Below are 11,581 nucleotides of genomic sequence, written 5' to 3'. Positions count from 1 at the left end.
ACTGAATACATGTCTTTGTTCCATGTGTCCTGGCTTGAGAATTGTTTCATGTTATACGATTATTAACCTATATTCACCTTCAACAGTAACTAATGATTGTATGTGTCAAGTCCTGCTAAAATCTGGTACTTTTTTTAAAAAATATTGCTTCAATTAATAAAGAGCCGCCTGCATTTAAAAGCAGTAATTGTGGCTGCCTAAACATAAAATTAATAAGCTGACCTTCAATTGGTTAAGTAGACTTATGTGAAACTTTGTCACATACATTAGAATTTTACGTATTCTGAGAATATTTGTAAAACTTATGTAGTGCCCTGTAGAAGTACATAAGTTTATATTTAATTGTAAACTGATTTAATACATGAGTTTTTTTTTTTCTTTTCATATTTCCCTTATAATTCACCTTAAGCGTGCTGAATGCAGAGTAGCGGCTGGGCTCTAAGACCCTCCACACAATATTCCATGATTAAGGACGATGGCCCCATTTGGGCTCTGCCCACCCACCCTGGGTGCTGCTATTCTGTTCAGCTGTGCTCTGATGCAATGAGGCGGGTCTGAGCTGCTGCTTCAGTTCAGGGGTGGCCCTGAATGTTGTTGCTCATGGGGGAGCAGGTCAGGTCTCCTCACCCATGATCGAAAAGTCGCCTAAATCTGCATTTAATGTCATTTACTCTAATGTATAACATCGAAATATACATTTATTTAACAGACATGATGTGCGATTGTGAAAGCGCAAGAATAAACAAGCTTATCTTCATTTTCCCAAGTGGGTTAACTAATGTTAGTGCTGAAATGGGGAATGTGGCTGGATTAACTGCTGTCTGGAAGTGAGGGTCTAGCATCCCATCCAGGGTGTACCCCTATGCCCTATTCTGCCTGGGAGGGACTCCAGCCGTCCCCCTCAGTAAGTGATGTAAGAGGTACAAAGCATGTCACGGCCGGCTGAATAAAGTGCTTTGCCTAAAACACGAAACGGTAATAATTAGCTCACGTAACCTCGGAATATCTTAAAAATGACTATCTTTATGAAATGGAGAAACTACAGGCCATTTTCTGCCACATCTATGGACCATGTCCGCCTAAAATTAAGTCTCAAATGTTATTCAAATTTATTTTCCTGCAGCTTATGCGAAAGTTGTAGCCAATTGTTTTAGTAAATGGTTATTGAAAAAAAAGGAATGAACAGTTATAATACTGAGCAGAGTGCAATGCTGGTCTGGATAACAGCAAAATAAAGTTTCAAAATATAAATCTGCTTTTGTCAATAACCGCAATTATATCCTTACAGAATACACTTGTGGATTTCTGGAACTTTCATGATAAATAATACTGAAAAAAGCACAACTGCCACCATGTGAAGAGGACGTTCATGCAAAGTGAGGCGTAAAGCTTTTTATGGTTATTCAAAGGTTTCTGGATTTCTGGAGCTAATTCACTTTTTGGGAATCATTACATGATCATACACAATAATAACAGAACAGAAATCTTTCAAAACAAAAGTTTTCTATGGACGAATTTTCTGAAAATATGTTTAAAGATAGGCATCAAAATAATTTACAAAGCTTTGAAAAATATAAATATGTACAGAAAACCTAAATTCAAAACTGCTGAATCACTTTCATACAAGTTTAATATAAACATCTCAGACCTAATTTCGGTACAAAAAAACATATTGTTATACAACCAAACACCAGAAAACACCTCCAGAATCTGACTGACGAGCCCAACTTGATCAAACAGCAGCGCTTGAGAGGATATTGAAACCTTCTCGCTTTTACAGACTTACACGATCTCAGAATCCAGAGCTCCACCATGTTTGGAGTATACAAGGACAATTTTTTTTAGATTTACTGGTATTCGAAAACCAGTTTCTAACTTCTTGCTTGCTTCACGCCTTTGTCGCTGGGAATGTACAATTTGAAACCTGGGAGCACATTTCATGTCGGCGGTTACACGGCAAACAAAATAAACAGATTCCCCCCTCCAGAATGTTCCATCACCATTACGTAACATACATGCCACATCTCCAAAAAAAACAAAACAAATTCACTAAACTGGCTTCCCAAGGCCAGGCAATTATCTTCCCAGACATCACACTGCAGACACAAACCTCTCCATGTTACCCGTGTACGTTGGGGGTCTCAGGTAACTACTGGCACTGGGTATGGTGCTAGTGTTGTTATATGGTGCTAAAGAGGACAGCTGACCAGGTGACATCCTCCCATAGGGGTCCATCGTATCACTGGTGACACTGGGAGAACTGGGAATTCCCAGGCGACTGGTGGTGCCGTAGATCTGGCTACTGCCTTGCGGATATGCACTTTGCATGGACAGGTGTCCGTTTTGGACAGAGTATGGGAACGCCATGTGACTGGCGGAGCGCGACAGCACGGCCCCACCGCAGGACTGTGTCTGGAAATCCACATTGCTCAGGCTGCACGAGCTGCCCACAGAGCCCAAGTCGGGGCTGAAACTTCGGCCGGGCTGCTGGACAAGGTCCCCTCCTGAACCAAGGCCCCCATGGTGCCCGATGATGGTGTTGATGCTGAACATCCGAGACTGGCCAGTGCCAAAAGCTGCCGGGGAGGAGGGGTAGCACGAGGGTGCCACCTGTTGGCTGTATGGCGGACTCACAGTCATGTTCGAATAGACGGGGCCACCATAAGCCGCTCTGGAGATCTGCATGGAGGCAAAAGCTGGGGGCTCAGGGACGTACGCCGAGTAGGTGGTGAAGTCGCACCGCTTGAAGCGTTTCCTCCGGCGCAGGAAACTGCCGCTCTCGAACATGTCCTCGGCGTTAGGGTCCAGAGTCCAGTAGTTGCCCTTGCCGGGCCGTCCGGGCTCCCGCGGGATCTTAATGAAGCAGTCGTTAAGCGTCAAGTTATGGCGGATGGAGTTCTGCCATTTCTTGGAGTTGTCGCGGTAGAAGGGGAAGCGCTCTGTGATGAACTTGTAGATGCCTCCAAGCGTGAGCCTGCGGTCCGGGGCATTGGCAATTGCCATGGAGATGAGGGCAATGTAGCTGTAGGGGGGCTTGCCCCGCTGTAGCGGCCGTTTCCGGCGACGACCTCGCTGGGGCTCCTCGGGGGAGGCGTGGATGGCCGACAGGGAGACCTCCGAGGCATCCGGGGATGGGTCTTTCTCCACTTTAACCACCGGCATCTCTTCTCGCGTGTATGTGTGCGTGCGTGTGTGTCTCTCTCGCAACTCACCACCTCCTTAATTCACCCCGGCGGCACAACATACGTAGAGCAGCCGTAACTATAAATTTATGTGTCAAGCGAAAGGGAGCTTCATAATTACCCACATGCGCGTCTCTGATCCCACGGAAGGTTCGGGTCAGACCCTAGGCCAGGCCCCCCCCACCACATACCATTGATAATGTCTTCTGGGGAATGAGAAAGCTCCGGAAAAAGAATCTCTAGGACAAATAACAGCAACGTGTAAAGAGGGGTGTCGTCAGGCGAGACTGAGGAGCTGGAGCAAGATACCTGAGATCTACTCTACCTGTGGAGAGTCGGCCACGCCCCTAGTGACATGCTGCATGGTTAAAGGGGCAGACGGAGAAAAGAGGCGCGGCCTGCATACATCTCGGGCACTTTCATTGGCTGCAGAACTTTTTTTCATTTTAGCTATTTGACGTTTTTCAGTTTACTCAAGATTAAAGATGCAAGTTTAAATGCAGGCGGCTCTTAATTTACGTAAATCCGGAGAGCTGCAAAAAAAAAATCTGCAAAATCTGAGATATAGAGAGGTTACAGAAGCACACATTGAAAATATATTAAAACCCAATCTGATCATTTGTTTAATGAGTTCGTTAGTATGTATTGCTAGGATATTTTTGGCTTGTGTGTTTTTTTTGCTGTATGGTATCCTGAACGATATGTGAAGCAAAATTCGACATACGCAAGGGTTTATAGAACAGATTTCCGTGAGCCAAGAACTGACTGTGTATCCCTAACACAATTAGCTGTTTATGAAGAGTACATTTTGTGTGAACGTCGGTTATCAAAAATGAACCACTTAGAGTCTCAAAAAGAGGGCAATCATTCGGGCAAAGGGGGCAAGGGCTCAGTCACTCTCAGCCCCGACGATCCACCTGCTTTTCAATGAAATTATTAAGTTGTGTACCCCCAATATATGCTGTGCAGTGCAGTTGGAAAACAATTTACACAGCCAGCATCATTTCTACTAAACAAAAATTATAGGTCTTATAGGTCTTTTTCAACATCTTGTACTCATAGTTGGAATCGCTGGCTACTTTTCAGGCCACCAGCGGTGAGCACATTTGTGTAACCTCAGGAAGAAAATCAGTTACATTGGAGAGAAAAGCACATTTTAGGACTAATGATTCTCTTTAGCGGTGGTTTTAACCACGCCTCGTTTTTGCCTGTTTGTTTAGAGGCCAGGGTTGTGTGGACCAGCCCGGACACAAAGATGTAAATGGGGTCCCGAGCTGCTGGACTCTGTGCTAACTGCATGCAAAGTGTGGCTCTCGGCCAGCGTGGGCACTGGAGAAAAGGCTGCTGCCGGCAACTGGGGATGGCTGCATTCACACGGCCTGTTTGTCCACGTCATCTGAAGGCTTAAGTGTTTCGCCTGACTTGGGTTCGACCAAGCCTGCAAGCTATTTTTAAAAGTCTGATTCACAGGTCTCAACAATTGGGAAAAATTGTATTTCTGAAAACAACGCAACCACCACCCAAGAACAGGAATCCTGTAAGAAGCTAGTCCCCCCCCCCCACCCCCCACCCCAAACGTGTGCACTGACAAGAAAAGTCCTTTTGTGACTAGGAAACTGCAGTGACCAGCACAGGCAGACATCTTGGTCAGGTGGGGGATTGTTTTGAAAGGAGGGTCTGCTGAACCAACAGCTTGTTGAGAAGCTTGTTGCTTACAATGGAGGGGGGAACCCAAAGAGGACAGAGATTCAAGATTTCTCATGAGTTCACAGGTACCTGCTCTTGCACTGATGTCCGTGATGAAAACAAACTGTTATTGAAATATATGTATAGAGAGATACATAGAATTTAGATAGAGACCCATCATACAAAGGCATTGAAACAACTGATTACATACTGGCACAGGGAAACTTCTGCCATTTATAAAGCAATACACAAACATTTTGTATGAATGCTGAAATCACTGACCAGCTGTAAGAAACCTTGGCTCAGGGAACATTCACACTTTTCAGAAGTAGATAGCTCATTTTAAATTAAACTATGCTAAATCTAGATTCAGTCAGCTTCGTTATTTGAAAAGTGACCCATTTTTGACGGACGCCAGACGCCGTGTACACGTGTGTTCAGCCGAGGGCTAGAACGAAACGAGTTGCAGATTGCCAAACTCCTTTAGGGACACAGTGTCCAAGTGTCGCTGTATTGACCTTGAGTAACAGCTACTGATGTCCATGTAAGATCTGGAGCTGAAGTGCTGGCCGACCAATTAGGTGACACAGGGGTCGGTCTAGGAAGCCATCTTCTGCGGGGGCGACCTGGTTCACTTTGTCTCAAATGGAGAGTGTCGAAGGGGCTTCGACCGGTACAGCGAAGGTGCAAGAAACCTGGATGATGTTCCCAAATGCGGCCCAGCTCTTGGACCCAAGGCCCTCAAGTGAAACCGTATGTAAAGCAGGAGTTTGTTTATAGGACATGCAAAGACCACAGGTTCCAGGTACGAGCGGGCAGGATAAGGGGAGCACTCTCAGTATGCAAACACACCATCCATCATCCATCTGACCCGGAGCCTGATCTCTCGCCGGAGGGCTGTGTCACTTTCATGCTCCTGCAGTGTGACCCTCACACGATTTCACCCATGATGTACACCTGCCCGGGTCTTTCACGACTCTAATCTGCCCGTATTAATGTTAAATGTCACCGGTGGGGTTTGCGTCTAACGACGAGCCCGAACAAAAGGCAGCTGGAGGGTGGCTTCCCCGGCTCAAGATTGTCGCCATGTCAGTGCGGAATGCGGCGCTATTGTGCGGCACACACGATCGTGACAGGAATGTGACAGACGTGCACTGACAGCGGCGAGGTCACATGACTCAGCAGGTAACACACTGGTGACTAATACCTCAGGCATTTTTTCCAAGAAAAAAATTCTCCTCTCTGGTGCCATGGCTTCTTGCTTTCATGGTCAAGTGTTCAAATCCCACCCCTGTCTGTATGTTTTCCCCTGCTGTTCATGTCTCACAATCCTCCTGCAGCCCAAAGATGTGGTTTAAACTACAATTAATCAATCAATCAGTCAATGTGTCATTTGTCACATACAAAGTTATAGTCTATACAATTTGCCGTGAAATGTTTAGTTGAAACAGGACACTAGTATAAAGAGACAAGACAAGCAATCATAAATATAGAGAGAACGATTGGCAGTTAAGTGACAGGTGGAGGTTCAAAGTCAGTATTTACATAAGTAAGCTGTACATGAATCTCTAAATGCATGTGAAGGGTGATCCCTGCAATAGGGCACTCACACATAGATGGGAGGACTTATTCCCCCCCCCCCAGGGTCTATGCTGACCCTACAAATTGCCGTTGAGAGGCACCTCCAAACCCTAAAGCTGAAAAATGGCGTCTGCGCAGACAGGAGACGCAAATGAGGGCCTTTAGAATACATGCAGCTGCGCATCGGCACAGCTCAGAGGCAAATGAGGAGTAATCTCTGGGCCTCGGGGCCCACACAGCCGGGGAGACGGCTCTCTGTAAACAAAGGGAGCCAAATGAGCGGGGGGGGGGGGGGGACACGGCAGACAGGTTCCATTTAACCCCCGCGCCTCCGAACAGCTGGGATAGGTCTGGGGTGTCTGGGCGTGTGCGGGCAGGACCGTCACCGTGTGTGGTGTCGACCGTGAAAGATCTGAAGCAATCGCCTCACAGCAGGGCCGCAGACAGGCGAAACAAACCCCACCACAATGGAGGTGGGACTAGACAATGACCACCCTCATTCTTAATAACCCATCAAGCACTGAGAACTACTTCAACGGTAAAGCCCGCCCCCCCCCATGGATTCTTAACCACAATCCGCACAGTGGGTTATAGGGGTAAGAAACCACCAAGGGAAGGATGTGGTGCTTACAAACATTTCTATAAGCTGACAAAAACAAACGGTAGCAGGATTTGGTTAATATTACATCCATCCTATCATACACAGTATGCCGCAATTTGAGGAAAAATACATGCCTGCCTTTTAATTAGCTGTAAGAGCTCATCAGTATGCCGCGTCTGCGTTTGTGTTCACGTACCGCACCCTGCGCGTCGACGGCCTTGTTTGCATGTCTGCCGAGGGCCTCGTGCTGCATGCAAAATCTCCAGGTTCCAGGACCCGCGCCGTTTACATAACTGCAGCTCCACGCTGCTGCCGGCCTGCCGTTAATTGCCCCCCATGTGGGTACCGGCACTCGCACTGGGTATGATGGCTCAACGGCGCCCCTGTCTCTGCACCCCCTGCTGCGCTGTGCTGATTATCAATCACCTGCACTGGCCGGTATTTACATGAATATCTAGAGATTCATCAGTGGAAAGCGTGACCCCACTGGACAGAAAGCAATAGCGTATGGATTGCTGGCTGTCAGAACAGAAAGGAATAGCATATGGATTGCTGGCCAATATATAGTAATGACTTGGAAAATCAGAACAGTCTTAAATATATTTTGATTTGATTGGTAGATTCTTTGAAGACCCATTCATGTTCACTTTTTTCAAATTATGATGTAATAAATCAGCTTTGAATAATGGATGAATAAATCATATAAATAGTTATGTGCTGGTACTATGGGATGGGAGGAGAGATTCATCTGTAACTATTAACCCCCTTCATCCCAAAAACTCATAGAAATGAGGTCCTTTAAGAACGTATTCGTTTCTGAGACTAATCTTTATATGAAATATGTATGATAATGGCTGGCTCTGGGGTGGGGGCACAGTGACCTCAACCCATGCTTTCCTTATGCCCTGCCTACAATTGTTCAGCCAATCACAAAAGCTTTATCTTTTTGCATTTCAGTTTTATTGGCCAGTTTGGTAGCATAAGACTCTACACTTAAAAGTCTAGTAGCAGCCCTTGTGAAAATGGAAACACCTAAAAAATAAATGTCACGCCACTATTGGAAAAGCTGCAGCAGCCAAAGCCCTGGTCACATGGCTTATGCTACCTGGCTTTCAGGTATCTTTTCCTCCCCCAGGAAAGCTGCCCACACCTTTTACCTTCCTGTGCCTCCTCCCTCCCCATCCTGCCCGTGTAGTGAAATGTCGGACTTGCTGAAAGGGAATATGCAGAACTTTTTAACACTGCATGCGGCCGCTTGCAGTTCTTGCAACGGCGGGTTGCGGCTGCAGCTTTTGCATGGCTTCTGATCTGTTTGCCGCCTCTGCCTCTCCGGCTGCAACTTTGCCTCTCAATTGCACATAAACGTCTGGGTCAACAACTGCTTACATTTTCCTTCTACCTTATGTAGGATTCTACAGCTGCCCAAAAAAAAAACAGGGAGAGAGGGATGCGCCTGTAAATGGAAGCTCCCTCACAATCCTTGCTCTTCATGCTAAAGATAAAGGCATAGAGAACTGCGATGATCATTTCAATTTATATAACCAAAAACCGAAATTTCACAGGTTAATAACTCTGACCATAAGCACTTAAGGTATTTGCACAGCTATTTCTTTTTCCTTCACTTTTATTTACTGGGCAAACATGGAGGCTTTTCAACGGCCACAGAATCGGTGGCATTAGACAGCAGCTCTCTATGTACAGGAACAAGGACCCAAGAGCAGTAACCCCTCTCCAGTCGAAGGTAGATAGATGTTTCCCCATCATTCAGCTCAGTCACACCCCATGCCCTGGCAGCCGACAACGGAAAGCTCGGGGGCACTTTACCTAACCATAACCCTCCCCCACAGCTGCGACACACATCCAAACATCCTCATAATGGGCCTTAATTAGGGGAAACACGGCTTTCCGTGCAGCATTCAGTGAGTGCCGAGGGCAGGGGTGAGGGCCGTGCACATTGCAACGAATGGTGGGGTGCGAACGGGGCCTCCCGCTGGCAGGGAGGCCCGGCGTGACTCACGCCGCCCGCGACATCAATGCCTGTAGATACCAGATAGCTCATGCCCGAGATTAACACACAGGCAGCTGCTGAGTGGTGTCAGTGGAGATCTCTGTAGGTCGCCCAACATGTCGGTATTCGCTCAGGCTCATCTTGATGACAAATGGAAGCAGGTATATACCTGGTAAATGGAGCAGCGAAGCTGCTATTCAGAGATTTCATGGGCGTTGAGCTGCCGTCAGGAGAGACAGAAAGTTACTCTTAAAAGCACATACTCTTCCAACAGACTAAATATCAAATCCCCAATTGTATGCGCCCTACTTCAAGCTCACAAAGATACTTTGCTGGATAAGCAGATGGATGGTGGACCGACAAATATAAAAAGGGCATTTTCCATAAAATGTTTAAAACATATTCAGGATATGCAATATAAAAACAGGAGGTCCACATAAAATTTCACTTGAAATTTTAAGTGCTTATAATTTTAAAAGGCTAACGCCTGTCAAAACCTATTACCTAAAACCTGATGTTATATATATTCTTGTATTCAGAATATACTAAGAGTTTGAAATATTTTGACAGTGAAAGCATCTGGTAGATTGCTATGCTTGGTCCATTGTGGAGGACTGACATCGCGTGCCGGTAACACAAAAAGTCCACTTTTATTTTCGCTTCCTTCCGAGGACATTACTGAATGCTCCGCTGAACGTCCCGTCCGCCGGGCAGGCAGATTAATAACACTGCCAGTTGCTATACTGCGTGGCTCTGTCGCAGTGGAGACTCACTGCCCTCCCCTGCCCACCTGGGAATGGCACAGGACACCTGGGAGGGGAAAACAAAATAAAAAATGCTACAAACAAAAATTTTTTTTTAAAAAGACTATGGCATGTGTGCCTCTGCAATGCCACCTGCACGCCTCTTTGGGATTTGTACCTCCTCAATCACTGACACTTACGGATTATCTGCGCTTAACTGAAACGTCGATGCATGCCACATCTTGTGTTCAAAAATGCGGCCCGTCACATGCCGCGTCGCTCCCTGCGCCGTTCCTTGCGTTACTGGCATCGTCCCGAATGCACCAGAATCCTCTTTTTGTTCCATGGATCCATAGGGTTACCCCCCCACCCCGCCCCAAGGTGCGCTTGATCGGCACACGGTAAACACAGAACCCCCACCCCCGTTCCCTGGCGCCCAGGACATCTGCTCAGGGCTTTGGGACAGCGTGAAAGGCTGGGCCATTGTGAGGGAGCCGGGGCTCCAACACGGAAGAGGAACCAGTCTCACAATGGCGCTAAGCTGCTAATGAACAGGCCTTCCTCTCCACGACGACCCTAAAGAGCATGCAGGTGTGCGGAGCAGACCTATTCAGATCGGCCCACCATTGTGTGCTGGGGAGGGGGGGGTAATACCCCAAGCTGGGAATTCCCCTAGAAGTCTCTGACAGACTGAACCCCACCTTGCTGTTAAATAAAACGTGAACTGTGTGCCCCAGAAGGAGGGCAGGTTTTAGCAATGACTGTGAATGGCATTTGGAGACCGCAGACTGATGGATGCCAATGGGCTGGGCGCCTCTGTGAAGCTCCAGGGCTCCTAGACTCGGCATAGGAGCTGGGCAGTGAACCAAAACGTGCCGGGTCAGCTCCCAGAGACGGCAGCGCTACTGCCCCCTTCAGCATGGTACTTCATAATAAACCACGAATTACCACTAAGGTACCAATGCAACTATACGTGTAGGTTACAAAACCTAAGCCTTTTAGATAAATACACCTAGAAAAGAAGCTGTTTGCAGTTGCAAAAGATCAATTATTTTGAAAGCAAAAGCAAAGGTGGGTATTTTATTGAAGGCATTACGGTAAGTACTTTGCTCAAGGGTACAACAGCCGAACCACCCCTGGGACTTGAGCCAACAACCATCCAGATAAGTGCATCATAAAGCACTGCACTACCTGTTGCCCAGCTCTCCCAGTCTGTGAGGGCAAGGAGTGACTCTGCCAACACCCCCCATCTCCCCCTCCCAGGTGCCACGTCCACCTCAGGCTTTACATAAACGCCATGGAGGTGAAAGCCTGAGGTGGGCAGGGTGGTTACTTCAGGCAGGATTTGACTAACCAGGGTGCCTAAAGTAACCTTTAATTTGTTCACGTGGAAAAGTCAGACGAGTGTTTGGGTGGGGGTGGGGGTCACCGCCGTGTCATGTCAGAAGCCAGGGAGTCAGTCATGCAGGGAGGACGCTGTCTGCCACACAATGGGAGCCCAGGGTGTGATTGCTTGGCGGGGATTACTGTGTGAGAGGTGCCGTAACGCAATACTTTTTCACCGGTACTAGACGAAGACGCACAGCGCTGCAGGGGTAAACTCCGCTCTAAGGGCGCAGATGGGCCAGTGAATGAAATGGAGAGCCCCAAAGACGAGAAGTGATGCGTAGCTTCATGCGTCAGGAAAATAAAATGCAGGGGAACTGCAAAACTGCCTAACCGACAGCGGACGGGGGCCAACACAAGCAGCACAGATTTCAATTATAACAATGACAAATAT

General features: G+C 47.3%; 1 protein-coding gene across 1 annotated transcript; it reads right to left on the bottom strand.

The window, feature by feature from the left end:
• Positions 1-1,612: 1,612 nt before the first annotated feature.
• foxe1 (forkhead box E1) lies at positions 1,613-3,769 on the bottom strand. The gene has a single exon (XM_023799175.2). It carries the CDS (start codon positions 3,160-3,162, stop codon positions 2,092-2,094), a length of 1,071 nt encoding a protein of 356 aa, XP_023654943.1. The 5' UTR covers positions 3,163-3,769; the 3' UTR covers positions 1,613-2,091.
• Positions 3,770-11,581: the final 7,812 nt, after the last annotated feature.

This window comes from Paramormyrops kingsleyae, chromosome 25, assembly GCF_048594095.1.
Source record: "Paramormyrops kingsleyae isolate MSU_618 chromosome 25, PKINGS_0.4, whole genome shotgun sequence".
Taxonomy (NCBI): domain Eukaryota; kingdom Metazoa; phylum Chordata; class Actinopteri; order Osteoglossiformes; family Mormyridae; genus Paramormyrops; species Paramormyrops kingsleyae.
The sequence above is the reverse complement of the archived record's forward strand: the minus strand, read 5'-3'. Positions and strand labels throughout refer to the sequence as shown.